At 41.2% G+C, this 23,161-nt stretch overlaps 1 protein-coding gene across 1 annotated transcript; it reads right to left on the bottom strand.

The window, feature by feature from the left end:
• Positions 1–3,706: 3,706 nt before the first annotated feature.
• Positions 3,707–21,452, bottom strand: CMTM6 (CKLF like MARVEL transmembrane domain containing 6). The gene is made up of 4 exons (XM_024214340.3): positions 21,142–21,452; positions 9,190–9,366; positions 6,832–6,930; positions 3,707–4,979 (listed from the first exon to the last, which is right to left on the bottom strand). The coding sequence occupies exons 1-4, from the start codon at positions 21,256–21,258 to the stop codon at positions 4,833–4,835; spliced, it is 540 nt and encodes a 179-aa protein (XP_024070108.2). The 5' UTR covers positions 21,259–21,452; the 3' UTR covers positions 3,707–4,832.
• Positions 21,453–23,161: the final 1,709 nt, after the last annotated feature.

Raw genomic sequence — 23,161 nt, 5'->3', positions numbered from 1 at the left:
CATTACATGGGAGCAATAATATAACACACTTGGTGGAGTGGAAGGAACTTACAGAACAATGAAAACAGAAATAGGAGAAAAATGTAAAAAGCTATTTCCCCAAAAACCTGCATGTTTGACTTAGAATGTTTTAGCACTTAGAGAAGCATTTTCAAAACAGACATCTAATTTCAATCTTACCCAGCCGAGTAGTTTGATCATTCTTCTCTAAACTAGGATAAATGCATCCCTACAGCTAACTTTTCATTTCTGAGCCGCCTTAATATTTTTAGCACAATATTTTTCAATGTCACAAATACTGAGCATATTTCAGAAGATAATTTGTGGGAACTGCCACTGAAAATGTCCAACTTCGTAAGACTGTAAGATGAACACTTCTCCCCAGTCCAAGGACAACGGAAACCCTCTCCATCAAACGGCAAATGGCCCTAACTAGAAACAAAGGAGGAAGCAATTTCCTTCATTTTCTTCTGGCAGAAGTGGCTATTAATGCCAAATTATTAGTAGATGAGATGAGAAAGATTGTAAGCAAGTTACTTACTAATATTTTATTTAAAATTATTAAAATATTTTAGAAACCCAGTAAAAAAGCATAGCACATTTAAAAGGCCACAGGTTTAGAATGGAAAATTCTTTATGTATTTTGAAATACTTCAACTGGAATTTCAAGGCATTTGCAGTACACGCCAAAGAACTGTACATAGTTATACAACCATTATATTTTCCTAACCCAGTAAACATTAAAAAAAAAACCCTCCTTAAATCTCAAAGTAATGAAAATACAAATTAAATTTGCCAGTTAAAAATTATCTAGATATACATTACACATGTACAGCAACAAATGAACATATTCAAAGGTGTGTTTATACATACATTTTATATCTTAAATAGCACACTATCAAGCTAATTTGCTGTGGCAATCAATTATACATACTTTTTAAAGAACCTCACAAAATGTTTCCCTTTACTGGAAGTTTTGTATTTCTCTTGTACGAGTTGGTTTCTGTGCTTTGAATGGAACTAAAATCAACATGATGGCAAGTGCTGTTATGTCAAAACATCTTTTGCGGGACTCTGGGAATAGTGCAAGATATTTCACTTCTTTCCAGGTGTGGAGGGTGAAATTGGGAAGCTTTGTCACCACGGAATTTGGTATAAAGGCTCATCAGGTGCTTCTGGTGTCTGAGAAGGACCCATTGCAATAGGTTTAAGTCTCTCAATAATGATGGCAGCAGGCCCATAATCCCATAGACAACTACTGATGACCCTCTTGGAGATAGGACACAATGCACAGGTAGGCTTCCTATAGTAATTACTCTCTTCCATGGGTTTTATTACTGATTAAGCAAGAATTTTTGCAGGAACATTTAATCCTGCTTAAAACTGCCCCTCTCCACTTTTGGGACCAAGCCTAATTTAAAAAAAAAAAAAAAAAAAAAAGTTGAGTGTGACAAAAAAAAATCAAATAGGATATTTTTTAGAGTGTGAAAAAAATTCAAAACCATTTTTACAGCAATAAAGTCTCTCACTCCAGCCAACGTACAAGTGTGGCTGGGTTCTGAAGGACTTACATCCAGCTCTCTTCTATTTATATGGTTTCTACGGTAGTTGGTAAAAACTGCTGCCAAATATCTATGAAAAAGTTACATGCTCAGTCTTCATAGGTTCACTTAAAGAAACTCAAGAGTTGTAATCCCAAAGTCTTTTTAAACAAAAATGAAGAGTTTTAGACCAACATCATGCTCATAAAACTTATGCCAACACCACACATGCACACACCATTTTAAGTTAGTAATTCCAGTTCTGTATGTCCACTACGATGTGCATAAACTCACCTGAACCCAATTCCAGGCTGGTCTAGTGGTAGCACTCTATTGCCACATGAAAGAGACTGCGAGTCTGACAAGAACTGGGTGTGCTTTTGAGGGCAGTGGGCCTTGCATCTCCCAGAGAACGCCTATGGCAGATTAGAAAATAGAGCTAACTAGTTCCTAAACATTATCCGTTCCCTTTTCATGACATAGTTAATAAATGTTTTTCATTCCTTTCTATTGGAAAAGGGCATTTTCAGCCTCTTATTTTAGAAAGAAATAAGTTGACACTCAAATCTGTATGAGGTCACCCATTTGTTGTGGAGAGTGGTGGAAGCCCCATTGCTTGGGACATTTAAAACTAAAACTGGACAACACATTAGGAACACACACTACAGGGAACAGTCCCGACATAGCAAGGGGGTGGACTGAATGCTACTTTCTACTTATAGCAAGGTCTTTATTTTTAAAATCAAGATTTATAGCCACTTTTGATGCAAAAAGCAAGTAAAAATCTAGTAAAAACCATGCACAGAGAAATTAACAAAACAGGATGGAGCCAAAGATTGATGATATTCATTGTAGTGATTCTAAATGAAGGACTTACACAGTATGACGGAGATCCCCAACACTGGGAAGTTATATATTTTCAGGGGTATTGCTTGTAAAGGTACCTTAAAGGTATCTCTTTTATCATGCACATAACTACCAGTGACGGCAACATGTGAGGAGACAGTAGGTCCTTAAGTACAGATGTACAGAGAAAATAAATATGTCCATCTTAAGGAAGAGCAGATTTCATTCAGAAATGAGGAAATTTCACTAAGGAAAGTGTACATTTATTCTGAATGTAAGCTTCAGGCTAAGCTTGCTGCTCTACACCACCTAACCGTGTTCCTTCAGCAAAATGTAGTGTTAGTGTCAGATTTCCTTCACAAACAGGTTCAACCCTTCGGGAGCTGACACGTTTAACGAAGGGAGACCATTACAACCATATTATGTATGATCATCAGAAAGTAGCAGCCTTAGAAAAAGCCTCTGACTTCACTTACAATACTTTAAATCCCTTACTACTCTGTCCTCAAAATAGGGCGAGGGTAGAAGACAACCTGTTCCTAGAGGGTTTAGTCTCAGTGCCGCCTCAATGATTTAAAGGGCTGTAGGTTTGACATAATACATTTTGGAAAAGTGATGTTAATAGTCTCAAATCATGGAAGACATGGCAAGTATCATGGAAAGTCAGACAACAAACTACTTTTACATAATGAGGCCTTTAAGATACTGGTGTTTTGGGGTGGGTTTTTTTTTTTTTTTTGTTAAATATATACTTTGAGCGCCTCATGTTCTCTTGGAAGTTTACTACAATTTATCCTGCTTGCATAGCCCTCCCTTGCAGGTGTAAGAATCTCATTTTCCCCTTCCACAGAGAAAAAAAAACCCAACCAGCAAAAAAAATCCCACCCTTCAAACATCTGAAGAATGCGTTTTCACCACTGCCCTGCATATGTGACTCAACCTGTCTGGTCTTTTGCATCTTTGCACTGCTTGTGCCTAACCCACTGCTCACTAATAGCTTCCCTTTTCATCCCAGGGGCTGCTGTCTTAAGTCTAGAAGTTTATACAACTGCTTACTTACTTATTTATCCAGTCACCAACTGAGCTGCATGCAGGAGCAAGGACAAACAATAATCAACTTTCATGACCATTCATCTTAGGTATATCTCCATATATACATATATCTATATCTCATAGAACTGGAAGGGACCCTGAAAGGTCATTGAGTCCAGCCCCCTGCCTTCACTAGCAGGGCCAAGTACTGATTTTGCCCCAGATCCCTAAGTGGCCCCCCTCAAGGATTGAACTCACAACCCTGGGTTTAGCAGGCCAATGCTCAAACCACTGAGCTATCCCTCCCCCCACTGTGCACTGGAACGGTGCCAAAGTTTCATTATTTTATTTTTAAGTTAAACTTTCCCTGGCAAAGCTTAAGCTAATTACTTTTTGTCTGCCCTCTTGAACTGAAAGGATTAATTGGTCCCTGCTCCCTCTTTTTTAAAAATATATCCCTTTAACTGTTTGTAGGCAGTTAGTCTCCTCTCAGTTTTCTTTCCTCTAGGCTGAAAATATTGGCCTCTTAACCTTTCCTCTTAAGGCTAATTTTCAAATTTCTTCTTTCTTTAATGGGTTTAACGATATTTTTAAAGAATGCATCACTTACAGCTTTAAACTTCCACAAATATGGAGTGCAAAGGTCACTCTATGATATACCACTTGACTATCAAATACACACATGCTAGCTGTATCTGTTTTACCGACTGCCTTTAAAAAAGAGCAGTGACTTTCAGAGACACAAAACAGAATCTAGAAGTATGGAGTAAGACACACAAGATAAAATCAAAGTAAAGAACAACTCATTTGGGGATAGAAACCTCTATGAGATTGCAAAATTTAGTTTCCCTTTTACATTCAGTTTAACCGATTAAAACAAGGAAGGGATTTTATTGTACTAAGTCATTCTTAGTATCAGAGGCAAGAAGCCGGATATCACCAACATAGGTAGGTGTGAATTAATGCAACAGAATTCTAATTCTAGCCTGCTGTATTTACATAAAATTTAAATATTTTAAAAACATAACTCAGAATTTAAGCCTGATGAGTTCGCCTGTATTACAGTCATTCTTCTCAGAAGTCTCAGTGCTTTCAGTTACTGATGTCTATTTTATGTTTAAATAAAAAAAATCTATTTGGAGGCAATTTCTTCCTTTTAGAATGTCCCTCTAACAGTTATTAGTCAGGACAAGTTAGATGGAGAATTGTACAAACCCTGATGCTCAACATACTATTGTTAAAAAAATTAAGAGTCTATAAAAGCTTATGATTGGGTCAGACTTGTACAAAGCTGGCTAGATGCAAAAGAGAGAGAAGACAAAGTTACCCTCAATGCAGTGAAATAAGTAGGGAAATGAAAATTTTTCATCTTGATTAATTTAACTCATAGAAATTAAAGGACTTTTTTAAAGTTTAGATTTGGTTATTCAGCGGCTGATTTTCTGGTGTGTTCTGTGTGTTGCCAATGTTCTCTGATTTATTTTCCTTCACTTTACGTTTCTCCATAAACATGTGAATACCATCAGCTAGAAATCCTATACTTGCCAAAAAGCCAAACACCTGTGAATGTGAAAGAAACAGTTATTTAAAATGTATACATAAACATTAATATTATTCCAACTTTGATTGAGAACCTGAAGCAAGAGAACAAGCAATCTTCTTCGTGCAACCCTCCCCCTCCCAGCTTTACTGTAGTATTTCTATATACATTCAGTCTCCAGTCTTTTGAAGTCAGTGGTTCAGTTCTTAACAGAAAGATCAGAAATCATAATAGTGACATGTTTTGTACTTTATAGTTTTTATTTCTTGGATCAGGTGTGCATGGTACAGGTCCTTACTGTTTGACTGCAAGGAATTCAGACTAAAAACTTTTTACATACTAGCTTAGAAGCAGAGATTAATGCTACTTTTTTTTTTAAAGTGTTGGGTGAGGCAGTAGCATAGTAGAGATATAGTCAAGGCCAACTAAAATGAGTCAAACTGGTGCCTGAGCATTAACGGGATTCAGTGAAGTTTGAGAGGGTTACGTTTTATACAGTTGATTTGAGCCAACACAATAGAATATAAACAATTAGATCTAAGAGTGAAAGAATTCTTCCATCTCCCTGTTCTGGGGGGGAGGGAAGGAGGGAGGGAGGAGGAGCCATGCAAGTGTCCGAGTTAATATTTGTGACACAAATGAATATTACAGAAGATAAACGTATTCTTCCTGTAAATTCTAAGATCATTCTGATTATAGGATCAGAGTTCTTTATTTTTCTAATGAATCTTTATTCAAGAAGAATGTTCTTTGATTTTGATGCTTTATAATTTAGCACAGAAATAATATGAAGACTCTTTAAAAAGCGTGCTGGAGAAGCGAGACACTGTGACTTCTCCACATGCATCCCAGAACTGCAGAACCTCCAGTGTTCCTTGTGAGCTACATGTCCTGCTGCTCGTCTAACTATTTCTGGTACCGTATAGCTTCCTAGAGGCTCTGAATATTCACACTTGAACTCTGCAAGTATCCTCCCTGCTATAACTGACTCCCCAGCTGTATGTCTGTTACCACTCCCCACTCAGCCTTTACGAGAATGTTCTAGAGTCCCTAGGACAGTGGTCCCCAAACTGGGGTGTGCGCCCCCGTATGGGGGCGTGGAGGAACATTCGGGGGGCGCGTGTGGCAGGGCCTGGGCCAGCCCCAATGAGGGGGCAGGGAGGGAGCACCATCCAGCCCCACTCTGCCCTCAGACCAGCTCTGATCTCAGCCTCAGCTCCGCTCCAACCCCTGCTCTGCCTCCAGCCCAGCCTCATTCCCTCTCCACCTCTGGCCTCAGCTCGCAAAGTCCTAGAGCCTGGGCTCCAGCCCAAGTCCAGACATCTACACAGCAATGAAACAGCACTGTAGCCCAAGCCCTGCGAGCCTGAGTCAGCTGGCATGGGCCAGTCACGGGTGTCTCTTTGTTGTGGAGAAAGCAAGAACAAAACCTGGTGAGTCTGAGAGAAAAGGTGTAGAACCTTGGGGGCCAAGGCCAGAAGGAAGGGTGAAATGAGGATAGTGACCCATGGAGGGGCCAGAAAACACAGGGCCAAGGTTGCACAGCTAACTGAGGGGACTAAGAGCTTTTCCTAGCATCCACAATATTATGGAGCTCCTAGGGTGCACTGAGCTTCCAGCAAACCTTATGAAGACCACAGCTGTAGAATGTGCCCATCATGTGGATCTCCCACACTCTGTTGTAGCAGAGGTTTATGTACCAGGTCTTAGGAGCCCTAAGGTAGCCACCTCTTCCTGCATCCTTACCTCAACAAATGCATTGCCTTCTGCTTTCTGCCCACAACCTGGCCAGAGCTTCCCTTCCTCTAAACCTTGAGCAGAGGACTGAAAGTTTAACATGGTATGGAGTCTGGGGTGTTTTCAGATACTTACAATTGCAACAGTTTCAACAGATGACTTGTCATTGGTTGCAGCAAACACAATGGAAGCTACAAAAAAGAGAACTCCCACTACTGTAGTGACCCAGAAATCCTGCAATCATAAAAAAAAGAGAAAATTACAAACTAGTGGAGGCACTGGTTGGTAAAGGAACCAGTATATTAAAAATGCCCAAGTTAATCAGACAATGAAATCATATGTGAAACCTGGCGCTATTATAAATCTAGAAAACATGTATATTTCTAATTATATACAGCACAACGTTCAACTGCAGCAATGTGAAAGGAGTCTGCATCACATACTATTCTTTCTATGCCTTCCCCCTTCCTACCTCACTCACATCCATGTAACTTCTCTCAGCACATTCCACATTCAGAAGAAGTCTGTTTAGCTATCCTAGTTTCATTAAGTTCTTAGAGGCCTTGGGGAAAAGGGAGCCTTACAAATAAGTGCATTCACTCAGATCTCTTGGTACTGATACTCTCCTACCTTTATGCCTTCAGTCACAGAATCTACATATTGTTTGCTATATGACACAATTCTTAAGTTAGGTGGATGCTCACAACACAAAATAGTGTTCTTGCCAATATTGTATTTTCTGAAATTCAAAAGCATACTGAGCATAACTGGCCTCTGAAAGAGGTGGAGGATGACATGGGGTAAGAAAACATTTCTGTACATTAGATTAGGGAAACAGGCAAGTTCCAAGTAATTAAATGAAATATTCTACAGGGTGAATCCATGTGATAGACAGGGATCCCAGTATTATGTGCTGGCAACAAACTGCACTCCAGAGAGGCTATAATATAATTTAATATTAGTTTGTGTGACAGAATGCCAAGTCCTAGGACTCTGCCTGGAAATGCAGATCTATGCTGCTGATCCACCCCAAGGGCAAAACCAAATGGGCCTCAATAGCTCCAGCTCAATAAAATGAGAGTCTAAAGGGCAAGTGAGGAGGTATTTCAAAGCAAAACCCTAGAAACAGGGAGTTCAGAGGAAAACTCAGGTGAAAGTTTAGATTTGTTGTTTTAAGTTAAGAATAAAGGAAAACCCCAGAAAGGGAGGTAGAATGAGTTTCAGATGGGTATGTGTGTTCATGTGTGGTGGAGACGACTCGTTTATATTTTAATTGAAAAGGACATAGTCACTTTTAAAAATCTCATTAAACACACATCTTACCCATGCCACTAGCACAAGAGATTATAAGAACTCCCAGTAATCTAATTTACTTTTCACTACAGGTTCTCAGTGTTGCCATGTTTGGGTTGCAGAAGAATGTTTGATTTTTTGGGGAGGGGGAGGGAGGGGGAGTTTCCACTGAAATTTAAAAACAAAACAAACAAACAAAAACACATGGAAATATTTCTCCTGATCTTACATTTTGTGAGTTCTGACTTGTTCTTCCCCTCTACTCATTTTTACTTCTTAATGCAATACCAGGGAAAAAACCTGCACTTCTTGTTTTAGAAGTTCTATAAACTCTTTTTGCTTATTTTATTGGAGACGAGAAAACACAGGAAAGCCCCTTTAGGAACAGAATTTGATTTTATCTATGTCTTTTCATACCAAAGGAATCCCACCTCACTTTACAAAAATGATCTTGAAACAGACATGGCAATCTCCTGCAGAGCCAGAAATGCAAACATGGGAATTACAGGGTAAAATCATTTGGCCTGTGTTATGCAGGAGGTCAGATTAGTTGTTCATAATGGTTCCTTGCAGACTTAAAAATCTATTAAACCTAGCTGTAACAAAAGAGATGCGCACACGTGCTCAAGAGAACTTTTGTTAAATAAAACATGCGTATTGATCCTTAACTAAACCTATTATCACACATAAGAAAATCTTTACTGTATGTCCGGATACATAAAATTGGAAAATACTAAAATCCACTGTGCCTTCCCTCACCCACAGTAATATGCAGGGAGGAGATTCACTGGCATCGGACTCATATTGTCAAGTGACTTTTCAAGCAGTGTTACCCCTTTCTTCATGCTCTTTATGCTACTCAGCTAGTTAAGGGGCACACAGAGGAGAAACACCTGCTTTGGTCTGAATACTGGGTCATTTATCCCAGGTTTAGAACCAGCAGTCAGCTTTCCTGGAAAACAAGCTGTCATCTTTCCAGTTCCACAGCCCAGAGCTGAAACTCTGTATCTCACCGTAGCCAACGTGAAAATGTGTAAATAGTTGCTAATATAAAGAAGATAACTCAGTTAACATTGTGTTGTCTTGTTACCAAATAGTATATATTGTCTAGACAGAACAGTCATGTAACTTAAATTGCTTTAACAAAAAACACCTTAACATTTAGAAGCGAAAATAATTAAAAATAAAGCAGTTCCTTACCAATGTCCTTAATCTAGCCTTCTCAACTTTATCATATGCAGAGGTGCAATACACAATGAATATCAGGAGACTCAGAAAGGTGGCACTGAAGCTTATAAACTCAAAGAAATAAAGCCCACCACACAGGACACAACTCTCCACAATTTCTTCAAGGATGAAGGCCAAAAAGGAAAGCAGCTGTGGAAAAATAAAGATTATTCAAATTATCTAATCAATTTGCCAATGTTTGTACCAGGCAGTCAGCTGATATTAAAGCAGTGAAAATAATTATCTCTGATAAAAGAAAAAAGTTTAAATGTCAAAGCCAAAATAATTTTGTATTTGTGGTTTGTGACCTGACAAACCATTAGACAAGTACAAAAATGCCACAAATTAAACACTTGATATGTAGAGAAAAATGCAACCTTGCTGTTAAAATTAACTAATACAGTAGATCAAGCTGAACAGAACACAATACACCAGGCACACACTTGTTGACTATACAGTATACATTACCAATTCATGGTTTCATGCATGAGAGTGAAGGGAGCAGACTAGGAAGACAGGTTTTTGGTTGTTAGATGCTCACGCAGGACAAGCGAAATTGTATTTCTTTCTGCCTATTGGGAATGCTGCAAGACCTGAATGTAGCGTCAGGCACATTGGCTAGCATGTACAGCCCAGAGCTGAAAATGAAAACTAGTGCCCCAGCTTCCTTATAATAAATGGCAGAAGCTGGTCATCCAACTTAGCTGCTTCTCGAAGTTCTACTTTTGATGCTGTTGAACCATTTGTGCCCCCGCCCTACTTCAGAGAAAGTACACATAGCTAATTATGCACACACTCCCCACCCCAGTGCAGTATGGGGAAATTGCTCTTTTCCAAAGCAAAGAGCAAGGTTTTTTTGCTGAGACTAAGGTCAGACACATCAAATGGTCAATCTACCCAGAAGTTCTACACTCACCTCAGACCATTTTATTTTTGAGGGAAGGACATGAGTTATTTTTTAAAAAAGAGAACTCATTTGATCTACTAAAAAAAAAAAAAGTTATGACAACTAGATTGTCCATGGGACAAGTTTCTCTAGCTTGAAGAAAGGAGAACACAGTTGTACTGCTATCCTCTCAAGTGTGTTTGCATAACATTTTGTTTGCAGTTCTCTCATTTTGGCCACTTCCCAATGACTAGCTTTCCCCATACTACATTACCCCAGCAGTAAAGATTCAATGGAGTAGGACATTCCAGGAAGGGAGAACCTGACTGGGTCATAAAATTAAGGGTAACTCTATAAAGGCTTTGTTTCCATGCCAACTATTCACTTTTTTACAAATAATACTTGTAAAAAAAATACTTCCTGAGTAGAGGGCTTAACTTCAGGACTCTATTAATGCTGATCTTAACCTGCAGGTATCACTCTTAACAAGACTTTGCTCATCTCTACACCCATCCCCCTCACAGGCTGTATCTATACTGGCAAAATGCATGATTTGCAATTCATTACTGTTGCAGCAGCAGCAAAGGTTGCAGTGTAGACAGGTCTTTGGCACTTTTACCAACACATCATCTAACCAACGTGACAGTCTACTCTGAACAGGTTAAGGCAACATGGAGGTAAAAATAAGAGACCTGTCTCAACTACATCTAGTGGTGCTACCAAAGGCAGAATGCAACAGTAAGAAATTAGGACCTTTAATTGGGTTGCAGAAGAATGTTTGGGTTTGTTTTTTTTATTTATTTATTTTGGGGGGGGGAGTTTCCACTGAAATTTCAAAACAAAAACAAAACAGAACCCATGGAAATATTTCTCCTAGTCTTATATTTCATATAGACCAGACCACAGAGAGCTAATGCCATCGCCTTTGCAGCACTACCTATCTCTACCAACTTTATGGTCAGAATCTGGGATTTGACTATACGCAGACAGCATGCTCATCTCTAGACAAAACGGTATTAGTTTTAATACCTTTAATTTACAAAGCAAAATTAACCTATAAAAGTTTGTGCGACATTGCTATAGTTTTCCAACTCTGTAGGAATGTGTTGCTCCCGAATCGTCTGCCCACGAGAACGGCAAACTGTTCCCTTAGCAACGAGGCAGGAGTGACCTTGTCCCAGCGTCTGTGTTTGGGAAAACTTTTGGCTTGCCTGTTTTTCTCCCTTGCAGCTGGCTTTCACGTGCACAAGATATGGGGCTGTTACTTTATGTAATTGACTACTGCATGTCTTCTTCATGCGCAAGATTTGTACCAATGAGAAGAGTTGTAAACAAAGTAAGGAGAGAAATAAAAGCCCCAGGAAAAGTTCCTGGGAGGTAGAGGGGCTTTTCGGCTACCACAAACCTGGTGTTCTGTTTCCTTTCATCTGTCGTCGCCACACAACTCTATGTCCTGCCACTTTAGATAAAGATTTGTTACATATCTTAGAAATCCTTATCAGAGGGGTAGCCGTGTTAGTCTGGATCTGTAACAAAGTGACAAGGAGTCCTGTGGCACCTTATTGACTAACAGATGTATTGGAGAATTAGCTTTCGTGGGTGACCATTCACCCACAAATGCTTATGCGCCAATACGTCTGTTAGTCTATAAGGTGCCACAGGACTCCTTGTCACTTTTTAGAAATCTTTATTAATTACACTGTTGCTACGCCTGTATAATAGAACTAGATGGGTCAATTTCACTTCTAAGCTCAAGTATCAGTCCCACTAGACTCAGGCCTTGTCTACACTACCAAGTTTTGTTGCCAAAAACTGCCTTTTGGCGACAAAACAGCAAGAGTGTACACACTACAATGGGACTTTTGTCACGAAAAATGCCCAGCATTGGCGACAAAAACTTCCATCCCTACTACAGACTTTTGTCTTTTCCCCTCCCTTTATTGTCGACGAAGAGCCAGTGTAGACACTGCTGATTGTTCCGTTCACAGAACTGGCTTCCGCCAGTATCCCACAATGCCTGCCCTGATTGCTCTGCTCAGTGTTTTGATCTCTGCTGCCCTGCAGGCATGAGCCCCTCCCCTTTCAAAGCTCCGGGAAGTATCTGTGTGCTGCTCCCTTTGGGGAACTGTAGCGGGGTGGTCACCCACTCCTGCCTTAAAAGGCTTAAAACAGCCCGGGAAGAGGGCTGTGGCAGGGAAGGAAAAGTGGGGCTGATTGGGCAAAGCAGCCTCAGCTGGAGGACACGTCCCAATCAGGCCGTGGCTGGCTTAATGAAGGCCCAGCTGGCCCTTATAAGAGGGCTGGGGCCACAAGCCAGAGACAGACTCTCACTAGCTTTGAGAGGGAGGGACCTGGCTGCAGGGAGCTGAGAGAAGGTACCTGGAGTGCAGCAGGGCTGGGGGAAGGCCAAGGGAGCTGGGGAGTTCTGGCCTGGAAACCCCCAGGCTGTGGCCTAGTGGAAGGCCAATTAGGCACTGGGGTTGCAGAGGGCAGCCCATGGGTAGGCAGAGGCAGCAGGTCCAAACTCCCCTTGCTTATGATGAGTGGCTTTTACACTGCAGTCTGCCCCAGTGAGCGGGGGCTAGATGGTGACTGGCAGTAGCCCATGACTGAGGTAAGGTGGGGATAGAGGGTTGGGGGTTCCCCTGGGTGGGGAGACCCTGAGACTGCAGGGGTATTGCCAGGGGGCAGCACCGGGGCACCGGGTCCTGGGAGGGACATGGGGGAGAGGGGGGGGCTAGTGGCAGTGGGACACTGGCCTGCAGAGGGCACTCGGGAGGCTGGAAATGCTAATTCCCTGAGATGACCAGCAGGAGGTGCTGCAGCAGTGAGTCGTGCACCATCACAGGAACAAACAAAGAGCAAATCATTGGAATGCTCCTGTTCTGCCCAGCACTAGGAACACAGCAGCAGGCAGACTGCTGCTGCAGGGGGAGGGGGACAGACTGCTGTGCTGCTTTGCCATTCCTCAGCATGGAGAGCTCACAGAGCTATTCATGATGCTGCTCTCGGCAGCTGAGGGGGCTGTGGAAGAACTCGTGCAGCGATCAGCTCTTCCATCCCACAACACTGCACTGTGGGATACATACCCACGGTGCATTGGAGACATCATCATCGACAGTGTGAGCAATGTGGACATGATCTGTCGATAGAGGGAGCAAGTGTGAACACCCTTTGGTGATTTTTGTTTTGTTGACTTTTGGGTGTTGACATAAGTTTTGTCAACAAAACTTGGTGGTGTAGACAAGCCCTCAGACACAGAAAACCTTGGGAAAACCAGTACTCTCCAAAGCCCTGTCAAAACTTAAGTGTAGAGACTACCTATGCTGGCACAGTTAAACAGACAAACCCCACCCCCAGTGTACAAGCAGTTAAACCACATGAAAGTGCTTAGATTGATATCGTTTAGGCTATGTCTATGCTAGGATTGCTTTACCAATATAATATATTAGTATTCCTATACTGGCAAAGCACTCTTAGTGTGAATGCAGCTACACCAACAAAGTTATGCTTGTCCTGGTATAGTACAACTATCCCCCATCTGTACAATCTAGATCAGTTAAAAAAAAAATCCCCCCCCCCCCCTAGTACAGGTGGTGTCTACGCTACAGACTTCTGCAGGCAGAGCTATGTCAGTCAGGGACTACACCTTTTCACACACCTGACTGAACAGCTATGCCAGCACAAGTCTGTAGTGCAGACATGGCCTTATTCCAGTTCAGCAAAGTGAAATAAATTATACTGGTATAACTACATCCATACCAATGCTTTTACTGGCATAACTATATTGGTAAAATATCACACACAGCCCGCCAGCACAGTTACGCCAGTAAAACTTTTTAAGTTTAGACTGAGCCTAAGAATCAGGGTTGCAATCTTACCAGTTTATCCAAAGGTTTTGATAATATCTCCATCTCCCCCTTTATATCTTTAAATAATCACTGGGTTTAACTTTCTGATTTTCATATAATAGCACAATAATATATATTTGGACTCACTAAAAGGCAGAAAAATATTTTAATTAAAAACACTTATTTTGGACAATTAGTTGCCAGTGTCCATTTAAAGAGTTGGAATTCAAAACAGCTACTTCTGACTGATTATTTTCTAGCTAATAGCTTGCACCAAGCTGCTGCACATGCTACATAGTGGGTCCTAGTCAAGGAAAATAATTTACAGCCTGAGTTTTTCTTTAAATATGAATATTAGCAGCAGCTCAACACATGTGAACTGTAAATTTCCCAATCTAAACCGTGCCAGAGGGCAACATTTCAGACTAATATTCTATATTGAATACTCAACAGTATTAAATAGGATGATCTTAAAGAGTGAAAAGAACTACAGCTAAGAAACTAAAACAATAAGGCCATTTCTCAACACACTTCCTTTTTCTCCTGTAGTTGCTATTAGGCAGATTGCTTAGAAATCAACTTCTGCATAAAATAATGATTGCTATGGATTTCTCCAAAATATTTCAAATCCATTTTTTGAGGATGTATGGGGGATGTCCTTTTTTGCACTTCCTTTTTAATTTAAAAAGCAAAAATAGCCATTACAGGTATTTTGCATTTCATTATAATAATGTTTATCAAAATCATATTGAAAATGTGAGTCACATGTTTTCATTTTCATTCATAATTTCTGCTTTTTATCAGCAGTGAAGAGTTTCAGAATGAATCACCTTTGCCACTCGGAGAAAAAGTAGAGCAAAAAAGCAGCAACATAATTGCTAGAAACCCACTTTGAACAGAGCTCAGAAACCCAAATAACCATGACGCTATCTCTGGAGCAATGGTAGATGCTCCTCTGTTTGATCCAAAACCAAATGGCTCATGAATGTTTACTAACAGCCATCCTTTTGTCCCTGAAAATCATTCAGCTGCTTGCATGTTAATGAATGTGCCACAGTTAAATTTAAAATCAGTGATGAAGAGGAAAGGTATCACCACGTTAATGACTTCCTTCAGGTAAAGAGGTTTTTCCTACATGCAGGAATTTGACAACATATGTCAACCATGCTTTTCCTATTATGTAAATTGGCAGCTGTGTTTTTTTTGTAACTACTCCTTCAATCTCAATTTCTTATTAAAAGCTTTAGAGGGAATTTATTTAAAAGAAAATGTACTGTCCTTTTCTCCCCACAACTGAGTTCTTTATCAGGAATTATGAAGATGCTTAATTACTCTGTTCTTAATTGGTATTTTCTTCCGCATTTCTGTTAACTGTACTCATCTGCAACAATTAATCCAACACACACCTAAAGCACTGTTGAAGGTGCAGTTAACTACTCACTATGCTCTTTATGCTCTTAAAGTGTTGCAAGGGGAAAAACAAAAACACAGGAGTTGACTAGCAAAATGAGAAAGGAAGAACTGATTTTAAATATTTCTTTTTTAATTGTATATTTTTCATTCTATACATTCATAGTATTCTGTTAAAGCTATTTAACACGTCAAATAATTATTTCTCACATTAACAGAGGGCCACCATCTGTCCTACATTATTTGTAGTGTGGTGGAGCCTAAAAATCCCAGTCAGAGTCTAGGGCACTAGATGCTATACAAACACATGGATTTTCCTCAATAGGGAACAGGAGATTCCACGTTTCAGTTTCCTCAGAATCATTGTCGAGGGTCCCCTGCCTTTAAAACCTGCAGAGGTCCTGACAGCACACAGCTCTTTAGAGGCTAACTGGGACGGAAGTACCTGTGGAGGACAAATGCCTCTGCACTATACTTCCCTAGTTATCCACTCTCCATGACAGCATAGCTCCTTAGAAAAAAGTGCTCTTCCTTTCCAGAATTGCAGAGCCTTTACTGTGCAGAGTCTTCTATACAAGAGGTTCTCAAATTGGGGGGTGGGACAGGCTTGAGAAGCTGCTGGCAGTGGTGCTGCCTTCAGAGCTGGGTGCCCAGTCAGCAGCCACCACACTCCGGGCGCCCAGCTCTGAAGGCAATGCTGCCGCCAGCAGCAGCACATAAGTAAGGGTGTCATGATATTTATTACCTATATACTTAAATGGCTGTCTGAATCAATGCCTTACTATTTTAAATACTTAGTGAGAGCTACATGTTGATTTAAAAAAAAAAAAAAAAATCAGTATATATACTTGTGTGGCAGAAAGAGGGGCATAAACTGCTACAGATGTAAAGAACGGGGGTGTGATCAAATAAGTTTGAGAACCTCTGTTTTATACTGTCTGAAGACCACTAGGGAGAATGTACCCAAGTTCTGTGTCTCCTCTACAATGTCAGTTTGCTACCCTGTGCACTGCATAGCAGAGGGTAATGTGGCCAAAAAAGTATTGCAGCTCACTTTTAAACCATTATCCCCATATTGTGTGTCCAGACCAATCCACCGGATATTAATATCTTCCTTTATCACTTGAATGATAGTATCAATAAATGACTAACATTACATACACTCTTTGTAGTTATGTATAATTCTGTCAAGTTTCTAGCATAGCCTTAATGTTAGATAGGTGTGAACATCCAAAGAAAGTTGTGAAAACAAAGGAAAGTTAAACAAAGTGAAATACTTGCCTATGAAATTGTAACTGTTTAACCACTGTTGTCTAGAGCCTCAATTGTGGCATTTCCCCAGTGAAATCTTCTGGTTTAAAATTGCATACAAGGGTTGCTATTCAAAGGAGTCTGCTGATTTCACAAGTCTTTAAAAGCAGGGTTGGTGCAGTGAATGAATAGTTCAGAAGCAAGAGCAGATCTTTAAGCTTAAATTAGAACTTTCCTTTTCAGTCTAGCGTTGTATACCGAGGTTTCTGCATGCAATACTCTTTTTAATTCCGCCACTTAAATGACAAGTATTACTGCTTTAGATATTAATTTAGAACCCTAAGTCTTGGCACAATGTGCTTTCTCCTATCCAACTTTCTACAGAATTTGAACCAGTTTTGGATTGAAACTACATTCCTTTTGTATTAACCAAAATTAAAAAAACTCCATGCAAAACTCAAAGATCTTAATATCTCTTTGGCAGGTACATTTTTATGTGATACATAAAAGTGGTTTCAAAAAGAGGCTTCAGCAGCAGCAATCAGAGATAAATAATAGCATATTGCTAACAACTATAATATAGCTCAGTGGTTTGAGCATTGGCCTGCTAAACCCAGCATTGGGAGTTCAATCCTGGAGGGGGCCATTTAGGGATCTGGGGCAAAAATCTGTCTGGGGATTGGTCCTGCTTTGAGCAGGGGGTTGGACTAGATGACCTCTTGAGGTCCCTTCCAACCCTGCTATTCTATGATTCTAAAGTACTGTAAAGTGTTCCCTCTATCCTGAATATCATGCTACGATCTTAAAAACTGGAAAGTAGTTTTCTGCAGTTGGCGTTACAGTATTTTAGGGAATATTGTACCATACATAAAATGGAATCAGATGATTTGCTGTATGCAACATCCTATTTAAAAAGCACCCTAGACAAGCGGTAGTTAGTCTGCAATTTTAAGATTGCAGTACTGCAGTTTTAATCACTGTTTTGCATATGATCTGTACGACAGTAGTCTCTAGCAACCCAACGTACTATTTACTATAAAAAAAAATATATATATATATAGTAAGAGACAGTTGCTACCCCGAAGAGCTGAATAGACAAAAGAATGGGAGGGGAATAAGACAGAGGGGTAATATGACCTGCCCAATGCCACATAGTAGGTCAATGGTAAAGCCAGGATTAGAACTCACTTCTCCCAACTCCAACTTGGCTCTCTATGAACTGAGGGGTGAAAACATTATCCATTAGATCACATTACTACACAACAGATTGCAGAGATTACACTAACATATTTACCAGGGTTTCCAAAACAAATAAAACTATTTCACAAATAATTTTTTAAGTAAAACGCAGCATTTATGTGCTTTCCTTCGACAAGGGCATGTCACTCATAGAAAGCTAACTGAATTTCACCCACAGTAATGTACAAGCTTTATTTCTGAATTTGTGTCTGGACCAAGAACTCAAAGACTTGTGCATTTTGGGAGAGAAGGAAGCAAGGTAGAGCCCTGTGCAGATAAAAAATGTGTATCCACATCCGATCCACAAACATGGTCTGCAGATATCCGCATGTGTGGATATCCACAGATTTGCAGGGCTCTAAAGATAAAAGAAAAAGTATCTCTCTGATGAGCTAAACAAATCTGGCTTTGGTTACCTACCCTTCTGGTGTCCCTACAGTGATGGAATACGGCCATAAACTGCCAAAGCTTTAAGAACATATCAAGTTTGTGCCCATGTGGGTCCAGCAGTCTCTTCTTCTCTTTGTTTATGAATGGCTCTAGTAGCTTCTCTCTCCCCCATAACCAGAAAAGCCAAAGAGGGATGCACCTGTAATTGTCTTTATGAAGGCACATGAGTAGTCTATATAAATTACGGGGATTTTTTATATGGGCAAAGGTGTTTGCATGGCAGCAATACCCAGCAGGCTCAAACAATAAAATGTTTTATAATTAAAAAATAAAACAAATCAAAGAAAATTTACCCTCAAAAATATTTATATAAAGCACTTTAGGCTTTGAGAATTGTTTAAAAATAAATGTAAACCATAACTTTCTGAAGTTGTGTGTGTTCCCTTACCATGACTTGGCATTTTCTTTTTTTAAATGACTGTCCTATGTTTTAAAATGTTATGGTCCTCTTTTTGGCAGTGCCTGATTAATGACTAAGGGCAGAAATCACCTGATGCTGTTGTGATTATGACATTTCAGAACTAAAACCCACTCAGCTTTCAGGAAAACTGATACTGACATTTTATGGTTGAGTCCCTTTCCCATTTAGGTTTCACTATCTTCCCTAAATCCAAACCATGCTGTGCTATTTTCATTTTTGTATATATTAACTAGAAATTTGAGAAAGATCATTTATGACCTCCAACATTTATGAATAAGGATCAAAAGATTACACAAAATACACATAAAAAGCCATCAGAATAGGGATGTCTTCCTTTGAAGTCTTAGGATTCTTTTGATTTGGAGTGAACCACTATAACACTCCAACAGCTCACCACAATATAATGAGGTTCAACCAAGATTTTCTACCACTTATAGTAATGGAATGTAGCCTCTGGTACAGAACATTAAGGCCTTCACATGAGTCCAGACCGGTTTAATTTTAAGTTAAAAATTCTAAGACCAGAAATAGCAGTGCTACAGTGGACTGCATGCTCTCGATCCTGCTTATTATTTGAACCTACAAAACGAATTGAAATCACTTGCAAAATCTAGCACAAACTTCTAAACAGTTAGTGTCTGTGATTGTAGTGTCCAAATAGATGTGCCATACTGTTACTGTGAAGATGCCTCCATAGCAATAATAGTCTGAGTCTGTAGAAACAATATTACAATTACAATGCCAGTTCACCAATATACTGGCATTTAAAAGTTGAAAATGTACTATTTAATATTACCAGGAGTTATATATTTACCATTTGATTTAGACTAATTTTTTCACTTTTTAAATTCAGTTAAGACTTTTTAGATCAAGCTAAATTTTCTCTGACTGAAGTAAATGGTGAATGTGTGTCTACACTTAAAAGAAGTATCTGTACTAACTTCTATTTTGGTTAGGAGTCTAGGAAATTATTTTTAAGATTTGTTTTTATTAGAGTAAGGTTTTGTCTTAACATCTTATTGGTCATTTTTATATACCACCTTATATTTTGTGCAATGATAGATACAGCCTACAAAATGGAAATCAAGAGGCAGTAAAAGACAGCAGACAGAAAACTCACTAATGAAAAAGAAAACAAACATTAAATGTAGACAGTAACAACTACATTTACAACTTCATACTTATAGCAACGATATTAATTGCCAAATAAAACACATGCAACACAAAGAAGGGACAGCTGGAAACATTCATTTTGTGTTGTACTCAGTTTTGTCCTCTTTTTATTTAGACAGCTTAGTTTATAACAGAGAACTATAAACTTAACAAAATAGCCAGGGTTTCTATGCCTCTAACATGAAGTAGATTTGTATCGACAGACAAATAAAAGCCACCATAAAAACAAAGTTTTCTTTTTGGTGGACTTGAAACAAATGATTTTTTGAAAATCTACTAGTCTAGTTGAACATTCATGTCGGAAATGGTGTCAAGGCAGGAATAACAAAGAACAGGGGAGTGGTGTGGAAAGAAGGAAGGAAGACTGTAAATGGGGCAGGGGAAAGTGACTGTGCAAGACAACAGGTTAAGAAACATTAATTAAGGTTGTATGTAGTGTTGGTGTAGCCTCCTGGTCTCAGGATATTAGAGAGAGAAGGTGGGTGAGGGGATATATTTTATTGGCCCAATTTCAGCTGGTGAGAGACCAGCTTACACAGCGCTCCTCTTTTCACTTCAGAGACCCCAAGAAGAGCTCAGTGTAAGATCGAAAGCTGCTCTCTCACCAGCAGAAGCTGACCTAATAAAAGAGATTACCCTCACCCATCTTGGTTCATTAATTAACGTTTCTTAACCCCTTATTTGCTTTGTGACCCTGCACTGTATAGTCAAGTCAACAGAAGCGTCAACCCTACTGCACACAGCACACCACCCTCTACTCCAAAACCAGCCATGCCACAGCGCAGGACAGGGTCCCAGGTAAATGTAGGGACAGCAGCAAGGGTAGAGAGGAACCCCAGACATGCAGGGCCGCGAAGGACCCGTCCAGCCCCCTGCGCTGGGGCAGCGCCAAGCTTTTCTCCAGGCCCCCGACATTTCCCCGGAGCCTGCGGAGCTGCTGTCTGGTTTCACTAGAGAAACAAACAGACCCGAGCAACCCCCGCGCCGGGGAGCCAGGCAGGGCGGACAAGTCACAGCGCTGCGCTCCGCCGCACACCGGCCCTGCCTGGCGTGAGCGATAAACAGGGCCACACCTCGCACCCGCGGGAGGCTCGAGCCGCCCGGGACCACCCCGGCAAGGCTGCGACACAGCGAGTTTCTCGCCGCCCGGAGCCGGGACCGCTCCTCTCTGCCAGGCGCCCCAGTGCACACGGCGTCCCCGCGCCCCGGGCAGACCCGCGAGGCCCAGGCCGGGGCTCACTCACCACTTGCGCCGCTTTGAGCAGCAGGCGCTGCCGGCTGAGCCGGCCGAAGGTGCACCCGCAGGTACGGGGCTTGCTCTGCGGCTCGGTGGTCGGGCTGTACACGCCGCCGTTGTCCATGGCGGGCGGGGCAGGCTCCGGGAGCCCGAGCTGCGGCCAAACGAACCCCAAAGGCCGGGCTGCGGCGCCCGAGGGCCACCAAGGGGCAGGAACGTCGCTCCGCCGCCGGGGGAAAAGCGCGAATCAGGCAGCGCCCGGGTCCCGCCGCCTCCCGGAATTCCCCTCCCCGCGCTTCGGGGAAACCAGAGGCGGGGCCTGGCGGGCCCCAGCGCCGAAATCTCCGCCCCGCCCACTGTGCCCGCCCTGACCTGTGCTGAGCGGCATTTCCCCCAGTAACATGAGTTTTACATAGTGAGGTGTCATAAACATACAGATCCGGGTAACACACAATCCCTCCTGGGAAGCTTTTCTAAATCACTTTATCTGTAAGGGGTTAAGAAGCTCAAATAACCTAGTTGGCACCTGACCAGAAGGGCCAGTAAGGAAAGAAGATACTTTCAAATGGGGGGGGGGGTTGTTTGTGGCTCTCTTTGGGTATGTCTACACTACGGGATTAATCCGAATTTAGATAATTCGAATTTGGGAAACAGGTTGTATAAATTCGATTGTGCGCGGCCACACTAAGCACATTAATTCGGTTTTTAACCACATTAATTCGGTGGTGTGCGGCCACACTACCCCATTAATTTAACCACATTAATTCGGTGGTGTGCGGCCACACTAACCCTAATTCGAATTAACAAAATCGATTTTGGCGCTACTCCGCTTGTCGAGGTGGAGTACAGAAATCGATTTTAAGTGCCCTTTAATTCGAATTAACTGGCTCTGTAGTGTGGACGGGTGAAGGGTTAATTCGGATTAACAAAGCTAAATCCGAATTAAAGTCGTAGTGTAGACCAGGCCTCTGTTGTTCCCTCTGCCGAGGGAGAGAGACACGAGGCAGGTAAAACATCTCCTGAAAACATACCTGAAATGATGCAGCTAACATTACAAAAATTGTAAGTACGGGCAAGGAAGTGCGTGAGATTATCTTTTGTTTTAGCTTGTGAATTTTCCCTATGATAAGAGGTAGTTTTATTCCTGTTTTTTGTAACTGTGAAGCTAAATCCAGAGGGGAGTCCTCTGTGTTTTAAATCATTTTATTACCCTGTAAAGTTACCTTCCTTCCTGATTTTGCAAGTGTGATTCTTTTACTTTTTTCTTTATAATAAAGCTCTTCTTTTAAGAACCTAATTGATTTTAGTGTCCTAAAGATAAAGGGTTTGGTCTGTGCTCTCATTGTTAACCAATTAGTTGGTATATTATTCTCAAGCTGGCAAAGGGGGTAAAGGGACTTAGGGGGGGATATTTTGGGGGAATACGGACTCCAAGTGACCCTTTCCTGAATTTTTGTGTAAATCACTTGGTGGTGGCAGCAATACCGTCCAAGGACAAGGAAAGGAATTTGTGCCTTGGGGAAGTTTTTAACCTAAACTGGTAGAATATCAGATTAGGGGGGTTTTCATGTTTGTCCTCACATCTGTACCCCAGCGTTGAGAGTGGGGAGGGAACCCTGACATGAGTCATTGGTAACTTTCCTTGCAGCTTGTACAGGAGCACGGCTGCAATCCAGGGCAGCCCTCTGCTCTTGCCAGTAGGCCTATGCCATGCAGGAGGAGCTTCCATAACCCCCACAAGTACCCAGGGTAATTCAAGATCCTTCCCTGTGCAGAGTCCAGCCCCATATCCCTCTGTGACTCCCTCTTCTCCTCAGTCTTCTACCTCTCTACTCACTCCTTAAGGGAAATCCTCATTATTCCCCTCCACTTTCAGGGAGGATCTACAGGGCTCTGTCCTTGGTCCTCCTGATCCTCCCCACCCCTACCTTACCTGTGGGTAATCTCATCCACAAACACAAATTCAACTACCATCTCTAGGTGGGTGAATCAGATCTCTACTCCAACCTGGCTCCATCCAAACAAAT

Source organism: Terrapene carolina, unplaced genomic scaffold (genome assembly GCF_002925995.2).
Source record: "Terrapene carolina triunguis isolate 2854851 unplaced genomic scaffold, T_m_triunguis-2.0 Scaffold84, whole genome shotgun sequence".
In the NCBI taxonomy this organism is placed as follows: domain Eukaryota; kingdom Metazoa; phylum Chordata; order Testudines; family Emydidae; genus Terrapene; species Terrapene triunguis.
The sequence above is the reverse complement of the archived record's forward strand: the minus strand, read 5'-3'. Positions and strand labels throughout refer to the sequence as shown.

Bases quoted from the DNA above. Each gene is read 5' to 3' on its own strand.
- CMTM6 (XM_024214340.3), bottom strand. From the start codon at position 21,258: ATGGACAACGGCGGCGTGTACAGCCCGACCACCGAGCCGCAGAGCAAG. The intron at 9,367-21,141 runs GTGAGTGAGCCC...ATTTTTCCACAG, and splicing joins TGCTCAAAGCGGCGCAAGTG to CTGCTTTCCTTTTTGGCCTT. The intron at 4,980-6,831 runs GTAAGTATCTGA...TCACATTCACAG, and splicing joins CTGTTGAAACTGTTGCAATT to GTGTTTGGCTTTTTGGCAAG.